This window comes from Nestor notabilis, unplaced genomic scaffold, assembly GCF_000696875.1.
Source record: "Nestor notabilis isolate BGI_N333 unplaced genomic scaffold, ASM69687v1 scaffold22263, whole genome shotgun sequence".
NCBI lineage: Eukaryota > Metazoa > Chordata > Aves > Psittaciformes > Psittacidae > Nestor > Nestor notabilis.
In genome coordinates this window covers 352-26,163 of record NW_009922698.1, presented here as the reverse complement: position 1 = coordinate 26,163, position 25,812 = coordinate 352, and the positions used below count along the sequence as shown (strand labels likewise).

The window sequence follows — 25,812 nt, the reverse complement described above, 5'->3', positions numbered from 1 at the left end:
TTTATGGTCTTGAAGGTTTCCTTGCACTTGGGATGTGACATGATAGCCAGCTGTACATTAAACCAGGGGAAAAGCCAGCCAGGGCGAGACTCGAGGTCTGCATTTGGTCACATACAGTTCACAACCTGGTCCACAATTTTGTAACTGAGCAGATAAAAGTTCAGCACTAACTAGGTCACAGCTACATGATGCTTTGAAGATACAAAGCATGGAGTCTGTGCACAGTGTTATTTTGTAGGACTAGCCCCATCTCCTCCCTGCTGCAGCCCTGACCAGCAAACACAGAAGTTGCCAAGTGCAGTCTGCATCACCCCCAAACCGCTACAGTCGTGATGATCCATGATCCCTAAATCTATGGTCCAATACCATGGATGCTCATCTCTGAGAATACGTTTAAAATGGATGTTTATATTAATTGCTATGCTGAAAAGTCAGGCAGAGAGGGAGCAAAGCTTCAAAGACTTATTTACTTCCCCCAGAACAAGAAACAAAGTCCCTTTAGAAAAGTAGCCTGAACAGCTTCCCATTGTTCTTCTGCTTATGGGGTTGGTTTCCCAAACATACATCTCAGCCCAGGATGGAACCCAAGGAAGTCCCCAGAAAAGCTGGCTTTTTGAAAAATATGAGTTTGCACTGGGAAAGCATCGCTTTATAGGCCTTGCTATGGGGAGGATTTCCCATGCATCTGCTCATCAGCAGGGCCGGCCACACATCCCATCAGCATGTCCCCAGCTGAAAGCCCCTATCAGGCTGAGGATTTAGCACCATGCAGGTTGCAGGCTACAGGACATAGCTAACCCTACAGGTACGGCGGGAATTTGATGATGCACACACAGGCTACCTTTAGCCTCCCCAATTTCAGCACTGAGGGTCTCAGTGGCACGGATTACAGAGCAGGTAACTAAACTAGCATGGTGCTTCGCACGTACCTGCAGCATCCTCAGCTGCTAGCCCTGTATGCTACAACCAAAGGAAAGCTCTCAGGCTTTCATCCACAGCTCCATAAAACAAGAGGCATCTGTTCACTGGCTCCAACAGGACACGAATCCAGACTTTACGGAGTTTATCCAACGCAATTCTTTCCAACTTAGGAAAACCGAAGCTTGCCTGGCTGCAGAACAGGCCATGCTACTTCTGCGCACGTTGGTTGTCCTGCAAACCACCCGAGCAGCAGGACAGACAGCAAACCCACTGATTTTTATTATTTTTTTCTTCCTTTTGACGGAGGCAGCAGCACCTCAGTGAGACAGTCTCACAGGATGAGTCTGGTTCAGCTCTGGAGACCAAGCAATGGTCCAACAAGAACAGGACTTGCTGTGCCAGTGCTAACGGAAATCTCTCTTACTCCTTCACAGATGTTCCTCTTAACGCTTCTGCTAATTGAGTTGATAACTCCCTGTTTACATGAACATATGGCTGCATTTTTACCAGCACTGCTTTTACTTTAATAATTCTTACAAGGTGCTTTAAGGACAGGCTGGACCACTAACTATAATTAGAGACCTGGTGTTCTGCCTGCCCCCCCCCAGAGCCTGACCATCACTGCAGGGTGTGGGCATGAGCCCTAGAGCTGTGGTCCAGGTGCCCAGCTCGAGGACACAGGCCAGCCACTGCTTAGGCATCCAGCTGGATAAAGTCCAGAGAGCTCTAATTAACCAAACTGCTCATTTACCTTTACAGACCTGCTCTTCTCATGTGCTCCACTGGTAATGAGGGAGGGATGCTGTGCCCCACAGGGGCAGAAGGACGCAGACCTCTCGGCTCACACAGGTGCTAGTATAAAACAGCCTTTCCCCTGGTTTTATGGCCAGGAGGATGAACAGAAGAGTTGGGAAAAGCTCACAGAAACAAGAGCAGATCCACCAACATCCCCGCCACACCAGGATGGGGTTTGCCCGGAGATGCATCAGGACCATCTCCTCCCTTCCTCAAAGGCACCCAGGTCTCATTACATGTAATCCTGGCTCCTCCCGAAATAAGGTTTTACAATAAAGGGAAGGGGAAAAAAAAAAAAAAAATCACTGGCAGGATTAAACCAGGAAAAGGACCTTCCAGGTGAGCATGGAACCTATATAAGACTCACCCCCAGAGGGGCATGAGCTGGCTGTGGTTTAAGGCAGCAGGACCTAATGCTAAAAAGCAGCTCTGCGCTGTTCCTTCTGCCAGCAGCGAGGTCTGTTCAGCCATGTCTTGAAGCCAGTGGGGCTCAAAGTATGTGGGGAAAAGTCAGAAGGGCTGCAAAGGGGGCAGAAATCTACAGCAACACAATTGGCTTGCAGGGTTTCTCTAAGTTTTGGGAGAGCACATGGATAATGGGGCACACATGGACCAGGGGAAAGGGGGCTATGGAAAAAAATAGTAAAAAATATACAAAAATGAAATAAAAAGGACAAAATGGGACCAAAAAAGAAACCCCATCAGGAGTGATGCAGAGCTGGCTTTCAGTGCTCTGGACTTTGCGTTTTCTGGCCTTATTTATGAAACACAAATAATGCAGCCTTCTCTGTAAGCAGCCAGATCCGGTGGAATTACATGTCTGAATATTCTCAGTAAACAGACGGAAAGCTGTGGAAACACAGCTTAAGGCAATGTGCATTAACAAGGGGGCCATTATCACTCAACCTGGCTCTTCCTGGCAGAATGAAACCTGCTGGCTCTGGCTGAAGTCTGTGCAACTGGTGCGTTTGATCGGCTACAAGCCAACCAGTGGCTCCAAGTGGAGATACCCCCGACTGCCTTTATTTATTTGCCCCTCGTGATGCAGATGGGACCCACTGGAAACAGGCAGCCAAGGGAGGAGGGATGCTGCTACCCATCACTGTCCCTTCCCAGGGTGGGAGAAGGGACGGCAGGAGCCAAACATGCAGAAATCCCCTTCCCCCAGTGCTGAACATCTGCTTTTATCTCCTGATAAAAGCCCTATGTGCTGCTGATATGTACCACCAGGGAGGTTAGGCACCGGAGAGAGGATTTCCTGCCAGAGGAGCACATCATCCACTGGAGACAGCGTCAGGCAAGAGCTGACCCCGTTTCGCAGAGCTGATGGAAAATGCCGAAATAAAACCCAGCTCACCCAAAACCAGGAGCGGGGCTACACGAATGACAGAGCGCAATTGTCTGGCCAGACCAGAGGATCAGCATGCTCCCTTCTGGACGGAGGATCTAAGGATCTGGAAGTATTTCCCAAACCAAAAACATTTCTTTTCAAATATTTCTTTTAAGGAGAGCCCTATTCCTGCAGGGGTAAGCTCCCATCTCTGCCGAGAAGCTGCACTGAGCCTTATGCAAAGAAACCTCAGTGCGAAGGCAGCAGAGGGGCCTGAGGAGCAATTTCCCCTTTATCCATCATCTTGCATGGTGATAAGGCAAAGCAATGCTGCTTGTGTGCTGGAGGAACTGGGAGGGGAGATGGTGGGGGATGTCTCACATTTTTTGATCAAGATGTGCATGGCCACGTCCAAGCACACCCCAACACAGAAAACCCCATCCCCATCTCTCCCTCCTTCACCTGTGTGAAGGATCACAAAGCTATCGCAGCCTCCACAGTGTGCTTAAAATAAATTACTATAATTACTTCAAATAAATGATTATACTCAGCTCAGACACCTCAGCTCTTAACTTGTTTCTAGCAAGGAGCGTTCCAGGCTATTTCTCACCAAAAAAAGCCCCAAACGACTCAGGAAATTCAGGTGAAGCCTTATTTTGTCCTACTCAAAGAAACTTTCCTTTCATTTAAACCTCGCTGCCTGATGACAGGAGGGGAGTCAGGCCTCCTGATGAAGAGCTGCAATCATCTGTGACTGTCAGATAAGGAAAAATGAAAGAGCTTTGCAAGTGCATGTCCTGAGTATGGACCTGTAATGGGAGATGAGGGTGTGGGTCAAGAACGGAGGGAAAGACAAGGCTTTGCTTTGGAAGCTGGAGGTCACCACCAAGCTGATTATCCTTCCTGTATTTACACTTCCAGTGGCACAGGCGATTTTCAAAGCCATGCTGAAAGATATCAGCACACTTCCATGTGTACGTTAACGGGCACCATCCAACTGCTATACAACACTGTGCCTAAACCCACACTTTGTGCTTACTGCAGCGTTTTCTATCTGAAGACCTCAGTGTGAATTAATTTAGCTTCCCAGTACCCTTGCAAGGTAGATTATCTTCCTCTTACAGAAAGAGGAGAGGATCAAGAAACGGGCTAAAGTTGAAGCCATCCCACCAGGACTGCCTTTAGCACAGACCTTTATGTATTCTTCATACAAAAAAGTATGTTTGCAACAGAGAGCACACAAAAGGTCAAGCATCAAGACAGATGCTGACACTTTGACTTCAACCCATGCCTGCAGAAGCAGGAGCTACAGGCTTGTACGCTCTGCAAATCCAAGTCAACATGACTTTTCAAGCCTAAAAGAGCACATTTTATAGCCCAAACACAATTACAGGATGAGGTTGTACACTGGGGATGCAGGGATGTGGGTGCACAGACCTCGAGACCCCACAAAGCCAGTCTCACTGCTGCTTCTCTTCCCCCAACATCAAAAGCTCCCCCCAAAGACCCTAACTTCCAATGGCTTGACTCGGAAGCAGGAGCAGGGATGTCACGGATGAGGTGGAAATACGGAATTGGGCTGGGGAAGGCAGTGGATCTGGTGGGAGGAGGAGGAGGAGCAGGAGAAGCAACTGGTCACCAGAGAGCAGTCCTGAAATGGCCGCCAACCCTGGGGGTTATGTGCGTGCCAGGGGAGGGAATACATCCCCACACTTCCCTTTGGCTTATCTTGCAGTTGTGGATGGGGGGAGCAGCTTGGGCACCCACCACGTATTGCCTTCATCCAAACCTTTCCCGTTTACCTACCAAAAGCGGTGCAGCAGCAGCTCTAAGAGGTCTGGATTAGAGGCATGACTCTCACAGTCATCCCTTGGCGCATGTGATGCAATGAAGGATCCTCCCTGGAGCCAAAGGGTCCCCTTGCTCCCAACCATAAAGCAAGCCTGGGTGGGCAGGCACCTCCTCATCCTAACACACATGGAATTCCCATCCATCCCCCTCCCAGAGTGAAATCATTCAATTAAGTTGGAAAAGACCATTAAGATCATTGAGTCAAACCATAAGCCTAACACTGCCAAGTGCACCACTAAACCATGTCCCTAAGCACTACATCTACACACCTTTTAAAAACCTTCACGGATGGAAGCTGGAATCCAGCCATCCCCACCAGCTGCATGAGGTCTCCCCAAGCTGATGCTCTCCTGGAGGGTCTCCAAAGGACACCAGAGCCAGAGGGGAGCCCACTGTGGAGCGAGGGGAGGGAGGAGTGGAGTTTGCACAGGGATCCCTTACTCAGGGTGCTGAATGCCCCCTCTGCAGCCCGCTGCATTGACACGCCTTCATCCTGCTCCTCTTGGGATGCCAACAGGGAGTCTTCCCTGGGAACTGGCTCTTGGCTTGCACACAAACCAACACACACTAGAAAAAAGCTGTGTATGAAATGAGTGGTGCATATAACCCCCCTGGAAAAAAAAGTGAAGCATGCTTTGAGCAAGGTTCAGATACGCCACAGAACACCATCATCATCTTCAGTTACTGAGAGCCCCTGCAGCTTCTGCTTGGGTCAAAAGGCACACTATCCCTCTAAACTACCCAAGAAACTACAGCTATTCTTTCAGACAGAAAATGCTTCCTCTAGCATGGCAATAATAAAATCCAAGATATTTGTGTGGCTTCTACTTTGACAGGAAAATGGCTGAAGCTGAGAAACACGGGGCAGCAATAAATCCCGTGCGAGCCCTTCTCACGCTTCACTGACTGACTCCAGCACTTAGACACAAACCACTTTTCTTTATCCTGAGTAGGATTTCCTCTTCTTCTTGCTCCTCTTTACCACACATCACTAGCCAAAGGGAGGTCTGAGAGGAAGGATGAACAGTAACTGTAAAAAAGCTGATTTTTAAAAAACAATTGAAATACTGCACAACCCAATTCACCCTCTATTCAATATATGAGGAAGCTGAAATCCTTTGGAGAGAGGGACAAGTACTGCAGCAGCTTCAGACCCAACTATGCAGTCCCATCCCACAACCCTGAGTTTTTTCCTGCAATCACATCCCCTTTTTGCCACCAAGGTTCCCTTTCCCCTAAACACATCCCTACTGCAATTTTAGTGCTTTGACCCTGCCAAAACCACTTAATGCCGGAGAGGAGAGGGGCTGCAGCATCCCTGCTCCCTCCCCAGCAGCTCTCCCCAGGATGTGGGCCATGATGAGCCACTTGCCCTCAAGTCCCCATGTAGGCTGACAGGGAGGGAAAGAAAAAATGTATTTACAAAATTTCTACCTTAAACAAGCAGAAAAGATGTAGGGCAGAAGGAAGCTCGTGCCCAGCCTTGGTGCACACGGACTGCCACACACACCAAGGAGATGATTTAGGATCTCCACATGGGCCATGCTGTCTGGCCTAAGGAGGGCCTGGTGAGAAGCAGCAGGGGAGACAAAAGAGGGAAAACCACTGCACATCCCCCGGTTTTACAAGATTTTTCCAAGTGTTTAAAAAGAAAGAAAAAAAGAAAAAAAAAAAAAAAAAAGAAAAATCACTGAAAACCCCTCAGCAAATTTAGCAAAACATCAACAATTTCTGTGTTACAGCCAAAGCGCACTTGCTCTCCTCACTGAAAGAAGACATTTTTAGAAACCTTCTTTTGCAAAACCTGTTGGTGGGCCTTTTGTTTTCCTTTCTAGCACTAAGTACTCACAAGCATCCTGGAAACTTAAAAAGGGGGGGTGGGGGTGCATTTTTAGACTTACACACACAGGGAGGACTAAGAGTGTGTCACCATGTGTCTGAGCTAGATGTCAAATTCTCCAAAAAAACATACGGTGAAGACTGCTGTAACAAAAGAGACAGCAGTGATAAAGGGAAACCTTATGTTCAAGTACTGGTTAGTTGCACAAGATTAGAAATTAGCTCACTATCCAATTTTTAGATAAAGGCTTTAAAAGGATAGGATGTCTCCTTAACATGAAAGCAATGAACTGATAGCTATTCATTACTGAATTACTCATTCAGATTTAAAAACAGCAGAAGTACAAATCTTGTCTTCTTCTGTGTCATCAAGAAAAACTGTAGGGGTAAGGGTTAGAGCATCGCATCCGGGATTGAAAAACGTATCCCATGGGTTTCAGATTTAACCCTCACTCCCATGGGGACCCGAGCTGCCCTGCTGAATTTGACGTCAAAGATTTACTGGCTGATCAATTCAGCATATCCCCAGGGCATTATAAGCTTAGTTATAGAAAAGATGGGCCACTCATTAGAAGAAATTAGAGGAAGGAAAACAAGGCATGTTTGCCAGCAGGATGAGACTCTGGTTTAGGCAAGAGGCTGCCTGTGATCTGAGACTCTCAGAAGACAAGACAACACATAAAAACCCTTAAGGAAGGAGCAGGCACACAACAAAACACACATGATGTTTAACACCTGCAGCACGGGCAAGATGTACCTGCGCACAAGTATAACCCTGAAGGATGCCACAAAACCTACCAGACACCCCCAAACCACCAAGGCCCTGAGCAAGGCACCTACACCAGCCATGGCATGCTACGTTTCTGTGTGTCCCCGTGCAAGCATGTCAAGAAACAGTCATGCATTAAACTGCTCATGTCAAATGCAGTGCTGAACATCAGACACAAAGGAGGTGGACAGACATCTCCATGCCCAAGACTAACATAGCCAGGCAAGCTGTCTCCTGAAATAGATCCATCCCAGCCTCCTCCTCCCAAACCTGGCTTCGGTTTCAGCTGCAGTTGCTCCCTCCCAAATTGTTCCTCCTTAAATAGTCTCCCTTCCTCTTTCCTGGGGGAGGATTTGCCCCGCGGGATGACAGCAGGCTGTACGACCAAGAGAAAGCTAAAATAGACCTTTGCTAAGATTAACATCCCACTAGCAGCTGTATTACAGTGAAATGCAACCACCTGGAGGATTAATATATAAATGGACTAACATATAGACTGAAATTTATAAATAGATTGAATATTTAATTTCTGCAATGTATTCCCTGGAAAGGAAGAAGGTGGGAGCATCCACAAAATAATGAATACACCACCCAGGCAGAATAGCCATGCATGCCATAAAGCATTCCCCCTCATCTGCAGCATCAACACAGGCTCCAGTCAGTGAGAATATAGAAATAGGAAGGAGCTAACAATATTCTTGACATTTACCACCCAATGCACAAAACCACAGCTAATAAAGCAAAGCAAATAAATCCAAGATGCATTTTCATGGCAGAAAGCACTTGAAGCAACAGGAAGGCAACTGCTTCAATATCTTGAATAAGCCACATTGCATGAATCCAAAATCTTTCCAAGTGGTTTCTAGAGAGGTGGCCATCACAGTCTGGCTGCCAACAGGCATTCTGCAAGCGTTACAGATAAAGCACTAAGGAACATGGCAAAACCAGCTGTAAACACTCCTGCCATCTGAACCTGGCAAGTGGGGGAAAAAAAAACCCCAGCCTGAATATCAGGGTTACCCTTGGAAAGACCAACCCTCCCTTCCCATCCACCAGAAGTAACAGCCATGGCTACTTGCTGCAGATGGGGAGTTACGTATTAAGTGGAGCTACAAGAATCAAACAGTTTGTGCTCAAGTTGTGGTTCACCACTGAAAAAAATCCATCTTAGGAAAACCAGATAACTTGATGCAGAATCAGATAGAGTTATCTTCAAAAGTCACGTTGTTATCTGGTTTCAACTTAGAGCTGCAGTACACTGTTGCAGGACATGATAAATCATAAAGCCATTCTCAGCAACATGAAGGCTATCTGTGTAAGAAAGCAAGCACACAGAGGAAAACCAGTTGGTGATATGAAAAAAAACAAACCAAACAAACAAAGAAGAAGAAGAAAAAGAAAAGGGGGGGAATACTTCCTTGACAGGGTTTATTTTTAAATGATGGCTGCTCAAACCTGCTTGGGAAATTGGTATGACAGGAGTATCTCCTGTGCAAGAGGATGAATGGTGACTCAGCAGGTAAAAGCTGTCAAAACATGTCCAAAATTAGAAGGATAAAAAACCCCAAAATATCAGAAGGAAGAACTATAAATTCCTCAAGCAATGTTGCTTTGTGCACTAGTTGGACACTGCAGAAGATGCTCAGCAAAACAAGCTGGGAACCCTGTCCCCACCCTGAGCACCCACAGAGAGGGTTCCTCCTCCAGGAGCCACCAGAGGCAAGGGGAGCTTTGCCACCAATGCTGGCAGGACCCCCGGCAGACTTGTGCTGTGAGGCACAGCTCTTGACCTTTGCCCCAAATGCAATGCGTGAGGGGATCCCATCACTGCTGGATTTCAGTTCCGATACTGAAGAGCGTTGCACCCCTAAGGCGTAACCTTCTCCAGCATTCACCCCACTTTGCACATCACTCCGGAGAGGACAGAAGCAACACTTTTTAATGCACACTCAGACAAAAATACCTCTTTTTGCACTGCCTTTTTTTTTAAAAAAGAAGTAAAAGTCAAGCAGCCCAGCCAACATGGAAGGCTGGATAAACACTCCTCCTTCCCCCAACAGAAATTACAAAAATGCCTTTGAATTTGTTTTGGCAAGAAACAATGTTTTTTATGAAAGAGCTTCATTGAAAAGTCACAATTTGGAATGTACTCATCTATTCTACATATTTTTAGAAGTTCTAATTACCACCTTAACAGTATTTTGACATAGTTTATGGTTTGTTATATGGTATTGTGCGTTACAAATGCCAAACACACCTTTTGGAAGCACCTTATTGTATTAATGCTAACCGTGGGGTTTGTGCTGCTGAGCCTCATGTTGGCAAATGAAAAATAATAAATTAATTCCATTTGGAGAAAATGCTGCAATTTATAACCCAGCAATTAAGAACAGATTTAATTTTAGATATCGCTGCATTCTTCAACTTATTAAGTTATTCAGTACCGACACTGGTACTATCAGTACATGCCCAGTTCTTTAAAAACAGACCCGGGCCACTTTCTCACCCTTTAAATTAGCAATGACAGAGATGAAAAGTTGACGCTGCTTTCCTCCCTCCCAGGAGCTGCAACATATGCTCTTTGCTGAAAAATAATAAATAAATAAATAAAGCACAAACACAGAGCACACACTGGTATTTCTACCACAACGGGCCAAATTACAGCAGCCAGAGGCACATAAGGAGTTAACAAAAAAAAAAACAACAACCCAAGTCCTCAATGGTTTGTGGCAGAGATGACTGCATTTGTAAACCACGGTGTGCAGGCATTTTAAGGGTGATAAAAGCAGACTGAAGCATGGCTGGAGAGATGCCCACAGCCCCGTTTCCCTTCCTGAGGTCAGACAGTTGGGTGACAGGTAGGAGACTGAGAAAGAAAAATCATTTTTATTTGGCCATGGCTCTGCCAGCGGGAAGGTGATGCCCGGGGAGGTCTGGTGCTGTTGGGCAGGTCTCCAGCTGGAACCGAGGGGATGGGAGGTTGCTGGCTACAACCCATGCAGGGGAGAGTCAGAGCAATCCAGGGATCAGCACCTGCATCACAGCAGCGATGGGGCAGCCCTTGGCGGGAAATGAGATGTGTCCTCACCATCTCCTGTGGGCATGTGGCAGCAAACACTGTGACCACCAGCAACCTCTACATCTTGAAAACAGTCTCTCTAGACAAGGAAAGAAACGATAAATAGGAGCCAGGGCATAGGAGCTCCCCTTTCCCTGCCTGTGCTTATGGTGCCACCAGGCTCCCTGCCACCTTCAGCAGCAGGAGACCACGATGTACAGCAGAAAGGGATACACATGGTCGTGGCAGCAGTCCAGACTTTGAAAGCACAATTAACACATGCAGCAAGGGACAAGTTGTGAAACCGCTCTCTAATGACAGCGGAGGAGGAGGACCCTGGAAATCACCTGCAACAGTAAGGTGACAGGGCAACTGTTACTTGCTATTTCCACCATCCATCAGAGCAGCATCGCAGCAAGAATAGGCTGCAGGATCCCCAAAGATGACCTGACTTAAGCAAGATACGCTTCGGCCACACGCACACTGTGGGGCTTGCTGCAGGAAAAGCAGGATGATGCTTTGGCTTCTTATTACACAGGAGGCCAGAATGGGTAGCACACCAAGAGCTATGTGAAAATAAACAGAGGGGGGTTTTGACATGAATATGATGAAGCTAGTATTCACAACAAGAAGTCTTAATGGTGCAACAAAAAGAGTTTGCAAAATAGCAAGGTGATGGCCCCTGAAACCCAGCGCCGTGCTGGGACAGAGCGGCAGGGCTCACTAAGCAGCACCAGACCAATTCAGACCCTGGGAGAAAAACTCTTGCATCCTTGGCACCATGTCATGGGTAAACCCAGGCAAACACACGATGAGGACGCAAAAGACACACCCTCAGAGGGGTTTGCCCATCCCAAAGGATGCAAGGGCACCTTTGCCACATCCTGTCCTCTTGCCAGGTGTCCCTCTCAGGCAAAAAGCACACGTGAAAGCAAGCAAAATTAAATTAAACCTTGGCTTTTACAGGGTTCTTCCTTCTCTTCGTACAAAAAGAAAAGAAAACATACAGCCATCCCCAAGCACATTTTTATTTACTAAGATTCCAGCAGCCTCATTTCCTGCTACATCCCTCTTGAAGGCAGGAGTACTGCTGCACTAATTGTAAGCCTATTGAGAAACAGGCTACCCTCTGCTTTCAAACTGGAATTAGTTACGCTCAGTCTGACCTTGCATTATTTTGAAGCACTGCAACATTAAAAGAAAATTAGAGCGACTTGTTAAATCCTTTGAAAGGTAAAGCAACCTTATTGCTCCAGGTTCACATACGAAAAAACAACCAAAAAAACCCCCAACAAAACAAACCAAAATCAAGCTCTTAAATCATGACTACTGCTTTAATGTGGTAGGATTTAGTCTTGCATTTTGAATTAATTCATTTCTCATTTACCTGAACAATCACACTAGATTTAATGAGCTCTCCCTATGAAAACTTCAGCTACAAAGGATTGCATTTGCTTATGTTACATCTAGGAAGAAACCCTAAAACATTGCGTGCTTCTTAACAGCCAGATTACCAGTTTTCAATCCTCTCTGCCAGATGCATTTTTAATCTCTTTGTGTATAATAAAGCAAAGTGTAATTGTATGGGTAAAGTGAACAAAAATATGCACATCAGATTGAAAAAAAAAAAACACAAACCAAAACAAACCCAAAACTCAACTCGATTATGTTTTGCAGAGCTGGCAACTAATGGAGCTGGGAGCTGAATTCAGCTCTGCAGGCATTGGCAGAGGAAGAAGTTGCTGCACACTAAATGAGGAGCTTCATCATCCCACAGACACAGCTCGAGGGCTCCTGTTTTTGCTCCTGGTCCCCTGCAAGGAAGTACACCATGTCATGTATGGGCAACACGTCCTTACACTCAGCAGAGCATGAACAGGCAAGATCCCAGGCTACCGTGAAACTTCTGGTCCACAGTGACTTCATATTGTCCCTTGGTACATGGGAACTACTCACCCCTCTGGATTTACACCAGTCTGGCTCTCTCAAGCCACCTCCTAACCCATTATGCGGGTTCTTCACTATCCACCAGCACCAGATTTATCACCCTGGTAAACCAGACACTGTCACCTTCATACATAAGCTCATACTAACTCGAAAAGCAAAATTCATCGTGAACCACCAATCACCTCTGTAAAGCCCCAGGTAAGGTGGGCACTATCTTAACTGTGCTATGACCACTGCTCAGAGTCACAATCCTGGGTTTTCACCAGCAGCAAAGGGACCATGGGAAGCAAAGCCCAAGCATGCAGCTCACAGCCGGTGGGACCGCTGGACAAGATACAGCTGCAGTTCTGCATCCAGGGCTCAACATCTGCACATCATCCCTATTCCTACCAAGCCTGTACCACCCAAGGGCCATGTGCCCAGGAAAGAAAGGTGCACTGTGCCAAGTTTTTGCAGCCGGGCAAGTTTGCAGCAAGCAGTTCTGCCCTTCTGGAGCCACACCATCCTATACTGCCTCCCCTACTCCCCAACAGCTTTTGCGAGCACCATCTATTTGTTAACTCAAGACTATCTTGATTTGCCTTCACAGAAAACAGAGATTCAGTATCACAAAGTGTTTCCTCCAGACCGAGGAGACTGGTGCCAGATTCAGTGGTCCTAGCAGGATTAGAGAGGTTGTTCCCATTTTCCACCAGTGCCAGTTTTTTCAGGATAAAGTCAGAATAATTACATTCAAAACCTCAAGAAGTTTGGGGGTTTATCTGTTTCACCAGTGAGCAAGACCCATCCACTGGAATCAAACCTAGCTAAAACTATCACTGACTTCAGCAGGGTGTTTCATCAAGCAGCAGACTACATCCCTCTTTGTTCCCATCCTGAAGGTGGGACTCTCACATTGCAACTAGGGTCCAAGCCTGAACGGTGCTGGGGGAGACTGAAAAGGATCCTGCATGCAAGCATCAGCTGCGCACAAGGACAGCACTGCCTTCCCATGCAGGATGGGGACAAGAGCCCAGGAATGCAAGAAGTCACTCAGATGAGCTGTCTCCTGGGAAAAGCTTTAGCAACCTATTTTTTGATTTATTTATTTTTTTAATAGAAGAAAATAAGCAAACAAGAGTCACCCCAGAGAAGGCACATTCTGCCGAGATGTTTTCTGCAGGCGATGCAGTAGTGAAAGGGCTGGGGAACACCTCACGTGGATATACAGCAATGTTAAACAGCTCTGCCAAGACTCAAGCTGAAGGACAAGGATAAATAAATATTAAAAGGGCCCTGCAGACAGATAGCTCAGGCACAAACATTTCAGAGCTAGAGGAAGGTTTCCTTCCCCACCTGCCATATCTAAGCCAGGGCATGGGAAGCCCAAAGCCTCAGCAGGGCTGGGCTGCAGCACCAACCAGGCTCTGTGCCCATTGTGTGGCAGGACCCCCAGGTATTACACATCGGGATTATCGACTGCTCAGGGTAGGGGGGGAAAAACATGAACTATTTCTATTTTAAAAACAGAAAACAACTGAACATCAATGCTTACATCCAGCTTGGCTTCAGGAGGGATTTAAAGCACTTGGGTTCTTCACTGCTTAATCCTACACCACGTTTCCCCACTACCAACCAGTACGAACTTATAACAATGCAAAAGCATCTGCCCACATTTTTGCAATTATTTCAGAGCCGGCAAAGAGCACCCTTCCCTTTCTGTAGGGTTAATCTAAAGAACAGTTGCCAAAATGCTGAGAACACAGTCAAACAATAGCTCCTCTGATGAAATTCCTCCACTCCATAGAGAAACCAGTATCCTCCAGCTGCTGTGGCTTGTCCAGAGAGATCTCTGAGTGTTTACCCACTCCCATTAAAAAAAAAAAAGGGGGGGAGAAAAAACAAAAAAAGATGTCAAACTGGCAGATTCAACTGCAGCTTGCAAACAATTAATGCAGAGCCCTACAATCTAACTGCAACACAGGAGTTTGATTAACACACCATTTGCTTTGTGCGAAATATAAACCCAGGACATCAGTGGAAGGAGGGCAACACCGGCCACCTGTGCCAGGGATAGAGACTAGCTACACTTATTAGTACAGAGACCACTTCTAGCAGCTCCATCCTTTTAAATAACTCATTCTCAGTGGAATCTCTCATCAGTCATTTATAAAAGCCAGGTAGCCGAGCTGGCCAGCTGAATTACAGCAGCTATTATCCACGTATGCCTGAATACAAGTAGACACCTTTATTTATAAAGGCTCTCCGGCTGACCGAGATTTGACATCGGCTACAAAAAGCATTCAGCATCCAACTGACTGCTTCAGAATAACGTGATGAAAGGTTAGCATGTGCAGCCCAAGAAGACACCTTTACACAGTGCTAAGAGGTATCGTTAAAAGAATTCATGCTGCCTCGATGACTCTTTTAACTGAGCAGGTTTAAGTAATTGATTTCCTGAACACACTCTGCTGCACACCTTTGCCTCTTCCATTTGTATGTATTCAAATAAACATTTTTTCCCTAGACCCAATTCTAAAACATTAAGAGTATTTTTTGGTGTTATCAAGTCTATCTCTATCCCTCTCCTTTGAGACCTCCTGGGTCTCTGTGCTTTCCAAGCTGCTGCTTTTTGCTTGATTACCTTTAGGCTCATCCCCCATCTGCGAGCCATGAGCGTGGACACACACATTCCTTGAAACCATGCAGGTTATACAAGTGCAAAGGGATGGGGAAAGAAGATGGTAGTAATTATAAAAAGAACATCAATTGCTCACTGTCAGTTTTCTTCAGCTTTAATAATCTCAGTGGCAACCCCTGATAACAGAAGGTAACCAAGTCCATGGCAAGAGTGTGAATTCTGCTTTACATTGGCAGCATCCCCAGGAACAGCACATATGAACACGCCAAGCACGGCTCACCTGGGCAAAGGAAGGCTTTAAGTATACGTATGTCCACAGCAGACTCCTGATTCTGTTATAATAAGAGTCAGCTGGCACTTCTGCCGGGGAAGAGAGATGAGACCCAGCTCCACATGATGCTCCAACGGCTGGGCTGTGCCACCACAGTAACGGTAAGGAAGAACCTTCCTTGCCCAGTTCCTCATTTCTTAAGTAAAGATGATCAAAAGCATCCTCCTTTCACTTCCAAAAGCACCCTTCCTGCTCCCACCACACCCAAATCTGAAGCACAAGACCCAGCGGCACAGGACTGAGCCCCAGCACAACTCTCTGGCTAAAAATCCCTACAGATGAAGAAAATTAGGTGGCTGACAGCAACAGGAGCAGCCAAGTAACCTCAGGCAACCCTCCTCACAGCACTAACCTGCAGCTCCAGGGAGGTTTACCAGATCCCCCCCCACAAGGGACTGGTGGATGGGATCCCTGTGAGGCCATCCTCAAGACCCCAGCATCAGGAAGGAGCTGTGTGCTGCCTGTGCGTTGTTGAGTAAGTTGTTATGGTTACTGAAGGGTTTGTTGGGTTCCCCCCCCTTCTCTTTTTAAAAGAATTCTTATCAGTTTAACATAATACCGCCAGTCAGTAACAATTCTTATCTTAAAAGGTCACTCAGGTAGTTATAACTCAACATTTCATCTACATTCACATTATCTGGAGGGAAACACCCTGAGGACTTTGTTGGTTGTTTTTTGGGGGTTTTTTTTGGGTTTTTTTTTTAATAATCCACTTCTTTGGAACTGTAAGATTTAAAAGAAATACAGCTACCAGAACCAAGCTGAGCCCATGAGCAATTTGAACACACAGGGGAACAGAGAGGACAAAAAAAAGGCAGAAAAATAACACCGATGTATGCTGTGTGAGAAACAAGGGGAATATCCCAACAGGAAAACTATGAAAACCAGGGAAATGTGTGAGCACAGACCGCAGCTGCTACAGAAACACTATGTTCTGCTTGCAAACGTCAGATCAGCCAAGTTTCTCCACAACAAAAGTTGTGGGTTTTTTCTCCTCCACATTTCTGTCCTGGTTTTCTTCCTTCTTCACTTCCGATTGCAGACAGGGGGCAGGGAGAAGGGGACAACAGGAAAAACCTGAGGACCTGAAAAATCAGAGGAACTAATCTGTGAGGTTCAGGGGTTTTTCTTTGAGAACATAAATAACAAGAAAAAAAAAATGCAGTGGCATGGAAAGAGAGTTTTAAAACACTGCAAGCTAAACCTGGTCAAACCCTGTTTTATCCACCCACTGAACTATAACAACAATTAAAACTCCAAACACAACACATGCCCATACCCCTAGCAGGCAAAAGTGTAGGCAAGGAACAGGAGAAATAACTGGTTAAAAGTAAGGTAGGTTTGTGGTTTGTCTGAAATAAGTTTTATTAAAAAAAAAAAAAAAAAGAAAAGAAAAAGAGAAATCTGGAACTAATTACTTGTGAGGATCAGTAACAGAAGAAAAGCTTTTTAAAGCGCCCCGTGCTTCCACTCCGGGGCTGCCTTGCTCAAAAGCGAAGAGCAGGGCAAAGCTGCTGAATCCTGCAGATGACACTCACAACATTAATGTTACTTTAAGTAAAATAATATCTTTAGGCATGATAGCTCAACACACTGGGCCACGTCCAGCTCCTGTAAACATCAGGGAAGACTTCCAGGGATTGCAGCAGAAGCTGGCTCAGCGCTTGGTGCAACAGGGCCACCAGTACCATCCATCTGTATCTCCCATACAGAAAGTCCCATGCTCACAACACAAAACCACCAGAGTTTGCTGAAGTGCGGCAGTGTGCACAGGAGAGTCTTTTTCTGCCCTGTGGCTTATTTTTGTATCATAGGATAAGGTTTTCTGCATTAGAGCTCTGAAAAGTCTACAAAGTGCAGTAGCCACTAAGTAGCCATTAAGAGTAGCAAAGTACATCGTTATCAGCCTGGCTTCACCTCAGAGATTGCAAGCCTACATACTTCATCAGCAAGCAGAGCCTTTGCTTATGCCAAGCAGGAACCCTGAGCCCAGAAAGCCCTAGAGGAGGTGCTGCACTGCACAACTGCAAGCAGAGAGCCCCACTGGAAAAACCATTCTACAACTCAGAACACCTTCACCAAAATCTTTGATACAACCACATCATGCCAGGGAGCCACGACGTGCAAACACACAAGTAAAACTGCAAGCTGCGAACCAGGCATCAACGCTGATAAATCCTTCACTTGCATTTCCTCTTGCCTTCGACAAGATGGGGTTTGCCTCCTGCACAGAAAGGCTAGTAAAAGCCCAAGCACCGGTCACACACAGCTAACAACCTGCCACACACAAAGCAAATGGGGTTGCTGCCTCCAGAACTGGTCCTCCCACACCTACCAGGCTCAATTTTTGCTCTTTACTCAGAATCAGAACAGACCAAATTGCATGGCCATCACACAATGGGTGAAACCAACCCCAGCTCTCTGCTCTGGCAAAAGAAACCCAGCTTGGAATCCCCATATACCGGAAACACAACTCCTTCTGCCCATAAAATCTCTTCCAAAGAAAAGTCAGCACCACCTTCTACAAGAGGGAAGCAATCCCAACCTTGTTTTGATGAGATCCTGCCCTTCTACTTAACACATTTGTTGCAGAAGAAGCAGCGGTGCAGAGGTGGAAAGTCAGGAATAGATCTGCTCACTCTGCTTCATTTGTAATTACTGGGGCCAAGATGGAGAGCCACTGGTTTGGCTATCTGCCATGGCCAAACTCACACTCAGCAGTGACCTCTGCAAATGTCTGGGTCTCCTTCTTAGGACCAGAGCACTGCAAAGATAAGCACATCATTTTTCAAGAGAAAAGGGGCAAGCATGCAAGCCCATTCATCCCCTGTATGAGGGCCTGCAGCCGCTTTTAGATATCTAAACAGCTCCTGTGTAACCAAGAGTTAGTAAAATAGTAATGGCCTTGTTTATTCAGTGAAAATAGAAAGAAAACGCAAAGGGCACATGCACACAGTTCATGTAATGGGTCATCCCAGATGCAATCCTTGGTGTCCAGCCCCACTCCCGCATTTCTGTGGACAGAGTGGGTTTCAAACATGATGACTTATGCTTTGCCATGGGCTCCAACACTCACTTGGCACCATGCAAGAAGTGGGGAGAAGACTGGGGTGATCAGGTGGTAAGCCCAAAACACAGCCCAGCAGCCACTGCAGTACATCAGCTCCATCCAATGAATCCACCCCCGAGGAGCTGCCAGCAATGACCCTGGGGCTTGGATGCAGCAGTGTAAGTGCAAGGGGTGCCCTTTCTCCAAACAGTTATCTGCAGTAACATTAGACACAAGCACGAAGCTGGAGATCTAAAGCACTGACGAATGCATCTTAAAATAAAGCAAGTGTTCACACTAACTGCTATTTCAGTTACGCTGACCACAACGTAACTCCCAGCTTGGTAAAAAGTTACTTAATTTGTGGCCCATGAAAGCAAAGGTGTTTTTTAATGGAAGATGAGAAAAAGAAAGGCTAAAGCTCAAGAAAATGTAGGAGATGGGTGGTTGACCTGGTCCACAGAAACCTTCACCAACTGCTTCAAGGAAATTCTGGCTGACCGTAGCATCAACTGTTTTTAAAGTAACTGGCCCAAATACAAACATGTAAAATCTAAGCAGCAAGTCAGGCAAACAGCTTCATTCAGATGCCGAGGTCCAGCACGCCAAAGGATGTAACTGTACAGATGATCATCCACTGGCAATAGCCAAAGCTACGAGCAAAGCACGTTCCCCCTTCATCCACTTAATCTCATTTGAAGATAAGTGTATTTGCAAACTAGATTATTTTACTTGATGCTCTACAGTTGGTTCTTACTCAGCCCCTGATCTAAAGCTATTGTTGACCTCTCCCATCAATCTGTATCTTGGCAGGTTGATGACTATAACACACTGTCAGCAATGCCCCATGCGGTTCCTCCCCTTCACGTACAACCTCCCTGCACTCACTGTTGTGGGGACAACAAGCTGGTGCAGGCAGAGAACTCCTTCTCAGATCTGACGATGCATTAAGTAATCTCTGCATCTTTTACATGCACATTAGTGGGATTTTTCCCCAACTGTAGTCAGTGGGGAAATTAACCCAGGCACCAGGCCCCTCGCTGAGGCCTACATTATATGTGAAAATGGTTACAAGGACACTACAAAGCATGCAAAACTCTCTGGGAGACAGCAGCCCACTATGGGCAGACCCACTTACACCACACGATGCTCCAGGCAGCAAACGACACTGCTCTCATTAGTTAACTTTTTCCTCCTTCCATCTCATTTTAAGCACTGCTACCTAAAAACAGTTTCCCCCGGCAAGTTCTGCCCTTTGGGAAAAGGCACACCAGCCACTGCATCGACCCAGCAGAGTGGAGGAAACCTCGCCGTTTGTACTGCTAGTGCTTTGGGAGCGAGCCATGGCGAGCTTCTCCCTCCTCCTCCGACTGCAAGGGATGCATGCCAGGAACCGCGAGGGAAGGCATTTCTAAGCAAACAGAAGAAGATACAGAAGAGTTAAGCACAAGCCCAGAGGCGTCTCCTCTAGGTTCCAGCAGCAGGGTGAGAGCAAAGGGGAGCCTTCTTCACACTGCGCCACAGACCTGCCTCCAGCCAGGGCCAGTGTGAGCCAAACACTGGCCTGCAGTGCTTCCCACAGTTACTCTGAAAAGCATCTTTAAAAATAAAAATATCTCTGGATTGCAAGAGAATACTGGGTGTGTAGCCTTGCTCAAAGCCCCTGGCTAACATTGCTCTGTACCGCTACATCCGTTCCCTCGCCATTCTCTGAAAAACCCAGCACAGACAGCTTTTAGCCTTCAAGTTCACAAACAAAACCTGGTCAAGATGCATGGCAGCAGCTCAAGCAACGACATGCAGATTAGAAGAAACCAGTGTCCAAGAACTCAGCCTATCTCTCCATTTAAAAGTCCCAGCTCATTATTTTTAATGTGCAGAGCTGGCAGGGCTGCTCATACCCCCCTCCAGGCAGGGACAGCGTGGAGAGGGAACACATGATGCCAGCATCCAGCACCGCACTCAGAACTTCCTACTGCTCTCACTGAGCACAGGGATTAGCTTCTCACCCAATCATCCTCCTCTTGGGATGCCTACTTGTCCCTCCAGTCCCCACTACAGGATACCCCAGCTCTCACATAGCCCAGGGGCACTTAGGCTACAGCTCAGCATTGCAACGCACCAGCAAGCCAAGGAAAATGAAGAAAAAAATTGGGAAGCACCTTCAAACTGGACACTTGGATGGTTTTTCCATCAGTGGGGGTCACTAGGGGAAAACTGCAAAATTTGCATGGTGGAGAGGTGGCAGCTTCCCAGTATGCTGGGAGACTATCTGCAGCCAGGGTGGCAACAACAGTCACAGGGCTGGAGCCACAGTGACCCAAGGATATAAGAAGTGAGGTCTGCAGGAACATGTAATACCTTTTAATAGACAAGCTGGTACAGTTGGGGGAAAAAAAAAATAAAACAAAATAACCACAAACACACAAGCCCTCTTTTGAGCTGGTGCAGCTTCATGCTTGGCCATTTTTTCCAGCTGCATCACTTGGTCTAATTAAAGACATTACAGCTCCCTGCAACCCTTGTCTCTTCCTCCAGCCAGTCCTTCCCAGGACAAGAAATCTAGGACATTTTGATGCTCTCATTATGGAACTTGACAGCCTGCCGAAATGAAATAAAGATTTTGGCCTTAACATGTGAAGTAGTTAATGTCCTGTGTATAGGGCAAAGAAAGCTTCAAGACCAGGAGCTTGAAGCTGTCACTCTGCTACTATCAGTGCAGGTGGGTGTCTGGATATCCAGAGGACCCGCAGGAGACTTGAAGCATTTCTGTTAACCAGCAGAGACTGCAGGAGTGAGGAAGCCACAGCAGCTCCCAAGCAAGGGCTGGTGGGACAGGATGTGGGACTACTCCAGCAAAAAGCCTCCAGTCACACCTCTGGCCATCAGAGAGGGAATGCCCAAGCAGGTGAGATCAGAAGCACATCCTGCACTCAATGCCAAGGGCCTATGGACCACATTCCATGGATACAGCACCCTCACGTCTCCTCAAGGGGTTTGTACCCTGCAGGGTGGCCATGCCTGGTGCCCCTTGTGTCTCAGCCCCAGCCGGCAGGCGCAGCAGCAGCACGGGTTCTGCTCCCACCATGGGCACACTGCACTCCTGCCTGACCTTTACTGGTGGCTTGGAGAAGGTTGCCACGTCCTGATGGCTCCGAGCAGCTGGGACTGAAGCTGCCCAGCAAGGCCAGGCTGGAAGGAAGGAAGGAAGTTATAGCAGGCTTTTAAATAGCACTATGTAATACCTGAAACTTCTATTTCTGTGCAGGGATAATATGGTTTCCATATTCTTCTCCATGCATGGCAGGCCAAGCCATTTGTGCTCAAACTGAGTTAGCAGCACCCCACATTCTTCACTAGCTAAACCATTAAAGCTCTGTGAGGCTACTCACAGCTGCCATATAGAAAAACTACAAGCTGTACACTTCACCTAATGAAGAAACATATATAGATTTCCTCCCGTGTTTGCTTCTCACTTCTATTTTAACTTTGTAATCAAGCAACACCTTTAAGTGCACTACAGACTGCAGGTAGTCCCGCAGACATCTCCACAGCCCCACACACCGCATATAGTCACCACATCCCCAGTGTGCTCTGAGACACCCGTGTAGATTTCTACAAGATGCCTCTCATCTGAAGGGCGCAACATGGTTATATCCACCTCTCCAAGCTTGAGCAGGTATCCAAAGAACCACAGAAGGAGGAGGGTCCTCAGGGCTTTTTGAAGGTTCACGCCAGAACCACACTGGGCTTTCCATGCTAACGAGGAGGGCTATCATTATCAAAAATAGCATCACACTTGGAAAAAATAAGATGGAACTCTTTCAAAAGAAATATACTTGCTTCTCCATGTCAATTAACTGCTAAAAAAAGTTATTCTTCTTCCTTGAGGTTTTCCCATCTCATCTGCCATACAGCAGACCTCTCATGTGGAGTCTCCCAGGCAAGAAACAAGCTGGACATCTTTGTTCAGAATTCTCCTCCATGCCTGGTCCACACACACCTGATGCCTCATGTGCCCAGTTTCACCAGCCAGTGAGGATTTCATGCTCCTTTTGGGCCCCCTCCTGACCTCATTTGTTGGTAATGATACTGCTAAGGATGGTGCCCACCCACCAACAAACACAGCAGGGCTGCTACCTCGTTCTAACGGCTGCAAACATTCAAGTCTTCCCACCGCCCCAACAGGGTTGGGGCAAGAAACAGGTCCTGCACATACAAAACAACTCATCTAACCCACTGTTAAGTCTATCCGGACACTTCCTGCAGCACATCAGACCAGCACATTGCATTCAGACTGGTGTTGTTTAAGTCACGGAGACACCCTTTGCCAGACAGAACACTTCACCCATTCTTCACTGAAGGTGAAGACCTCACATCTTACAACCAGCTCCTATATCCTGTTCAGGTTGCACAACCCTGTCACCCCAGAGTCCCTCAAACACCACCAACGCTGCATCCCCAACATCTACAAGGACGCTGGTGGGGCACCTACAAGCGGGGAACCACCATTTCCAAGTCAGCAAACTCCAGGAAGATGTAACACAAGCCACCTCAGTCCCCAGCCTGGGAGGGAATCAAATCTAAATCAGTCTCGCAAACAACAGGATAAAAACAGTGAAGAGTAAAACAAGGTTAGATGATGCCTCTGCTTTTCAGAACAACTTGGTGTGATTCCATTGCCAGGCAAGCAACAAATGCCAGGCTGCAAAACGGGTGCCAAATAGGAGCAATTTAAGAAGTACAGGTGGTTTTAACAAGAAGGAAGTGTTAACACTGAAGACAAAACCAGTTTTTCTGACAGTTCTTGGTTGCAAATCTCAGCTACGTTTCCCTCCACTGCAACAGGACTGCCCAGCTCAGAAAAGCATGTCCTGCTCTGCAGGATGCATGGATATGACCATCCCATGGGAAAACCATACAGAGGGGTGGTTGGTGAGAAAGAACAACACAACAGACCCAGGTTTTGCTATGAGAGTTACAAATGCCCTGGAGGAACAGCTTGGTTTTGGAAGAAACGTGAGGGAAAGTGCAGGCAGCTCTGCAAACGCACTAAAGGACAGGCAGAAGGCTGGATGCCGAGCTTTGCTTGCAGGAGAAATCCTCGTGCCAAGCAAGGTCAGCGGGATTACAGGGGCAAGCAGGGATTGCTCGCATGAGTGGAGATGGGAAGGGCCCAACCCCTGGTTTCCACCCTGGCTTACACATAGCAAATGCCATCGTGCAGGCAGCCATATGTGACTTCGTATCTAGGAAGACTTCAAGATGCTGTTTCCCTTCATAATTCCTCTTTTCTGTGGTCAGAACCTGGGGTAAATCGCCCCCTCTAATGACCTGACCAACCTAGGGGACGCGGCTACTGCCAGAAACCACAACGTGAATGAAAATTCACAATCTTGATTAAAAAAATACCAAATTTAAAATGGACTGCTCACACCCACTTGCAGCGGGAACTGCAGCAAGCCTGTGCTAAGGCCAGCATTGGAGGCTGCACATTTATCCCGGAGCAGCTGAGTTTAGAGAGCATGCTCCCTCCCTGCCCCCCCCGGGGGCCTCCCCACCCAAATGGATGAGGTTTGGCCCTTCAGCTGTTTATAAAACCAGCAGTACTGCGCCCAGACACACTCGGCAGCATTCCTCCTTCTCATTCCTGCGAGCTATATAAGGGAACAGCCAATTCCAGCCTTGCTCCCCCATAGCCAGCCCCGATCCCTTCGTGCCAGAGCAGCCCCCGGCTTGGTTTCCTGCAGAAGGACTTAAATCTGTCCTCAGTAGAACACGGCACTGCACTGGACCTTGTCATCAAATGGCAGCACAGGCAGCTGCCAAATCCTGCCGGCTCAGAGCTCTAATAGGGAACAGCTGGAGAAGGACCCTGCATTCCTCCCGCCCCATCCACACCGGGGGCTCTGCTCAGGATCCGGGGCTCCGCTCAGGATCCGGCCGCCAACAGCCCACAAGGTTTCCAAACCCACCAGATTTCCACCTATCACAAAATGCTCCCTGGCACTGCTTCCACACACACAACCCAAAAGTGAAAACTCCCAGCACCCCCCTCCCACCCCCTCCGGGGTTTTAAACAAAAGGGATGCTTTGCAACAGGGATGGGGGGTTGCTGTGCTGGTTTTTGCTGCTGTTTTGTTTGGAGGGGTTGGGGAAACAGAACTACGCACTTCCAGACGGATTCTGCCTTCCCTACTTTCATTTAAGCATTTCAGAAACTCTGCTTAAAGCAACTGGCATTCCCACATACATCTGCGTGCACACACACTTGGGAACATACATGTTTGCAGTGCACGCACACCCATAAACAAACACGTTAGCACACAGCGCCATTCGCACATCCCTCGTGCCATTTTCATCCTGTTCCAACTCCAATTACTTCTGCGGAGTTGAGTCACTTGTAATGGGGTATAAATAAACCCGAAATACACTTTCGTAGCCACGCACGTTCTCTGTAACGCACCCTGTATGTTCAGTAACGCAGAGCAGGCTACTCGCATTTTCTTAGAGCTCCACTGAAACACAAGGGGGTATTCAGAGCCGCAGGAAAAAAATGCATCCAAACAGGATCTGAATGATGAAATAAGAATTGCCACATTTCAAAAAATAAAAATAATTTAAAAAAATAGTATAACCCAGTTGCCCAAACCTTTAAAAAATAACAGTTCGCCTAAGGTAGCGATGGGCTGCTTCTGCATGTTGCAGAAAGCAAAGCAAGCCACGTTGTCCAAAAGAAGCCTAGAAAATCCAGACTCTACGTGACCTGACTTACTTATTTCACAGGAAACTGCATGGAAGGAGGAAGGGGGGGGGAGAGGGAAGAGAAAAAGCCCTCCAATCATTCATGCTACCGTAGTTACACGACACCATAGACCAGAGTAGTTTGCTGTGAAAAAAATCAAACTGAAATCAGCCATCACCCGTTTGAAAAACAAAAACATAAGGAGAAAAGCTGCAAACGCAATCAGGCTGGGAAGCCGTGGCTCCCGACCTCTTCCCCTGGGTGGTTGTTTTGGGTGGGTTTTGCGTGGTTTTTGCGGGTTCTGTATTTAATTTTGCCTGCATGAGAGCATCGTTTGAGAAGAGCTGCAGCAAATAACACTCACCGGGGTTGTTGGCCTCTCCTTCGAGGATGTGGAGCTCGGTGCAGTCTGCCAGGGAGTGCTCCAGGCAGAGCTGGAGGAAGCGAGCTTGGGTCCGGCTAACGCGTTTCAGCAGCGAGAGCAGCGCAACAGGCTGCTCGCACTCGTTCCAGCCCTTGAACCAGCCGGACAACACGCAGACCTGGACTCGGAACAC

The 25,812-nt window shown here is 47.1% G+C and overlaps 1 protein-coding gene across 1 annotated transcript in view; it reads right to left on the bottom strand.

Moving 5' to 3' along the window:
• The window catches only part of SAMD4A (sterile alpha motif domain containing 4A), a gene marked incomplete at both ends in the record, with an annotated part of 96,422 nt that extends 70,611 nt beyond the window's left edge, over positions 1 to 25,811 (bottom strand). Inside the window, one exon of the mRNA XM_010011763.1 lies at positions 25,620 to 25,811. Coding sequence (XP_010010065.1) covers positions 25,620 to 25,811 — 192 coding nt within the window. The remainder of the gene's footprint in view (positions 1 to 25,619) is intronic.
• Between the last annotated feature and the right edge of the window lies 1 nt (position 25,812).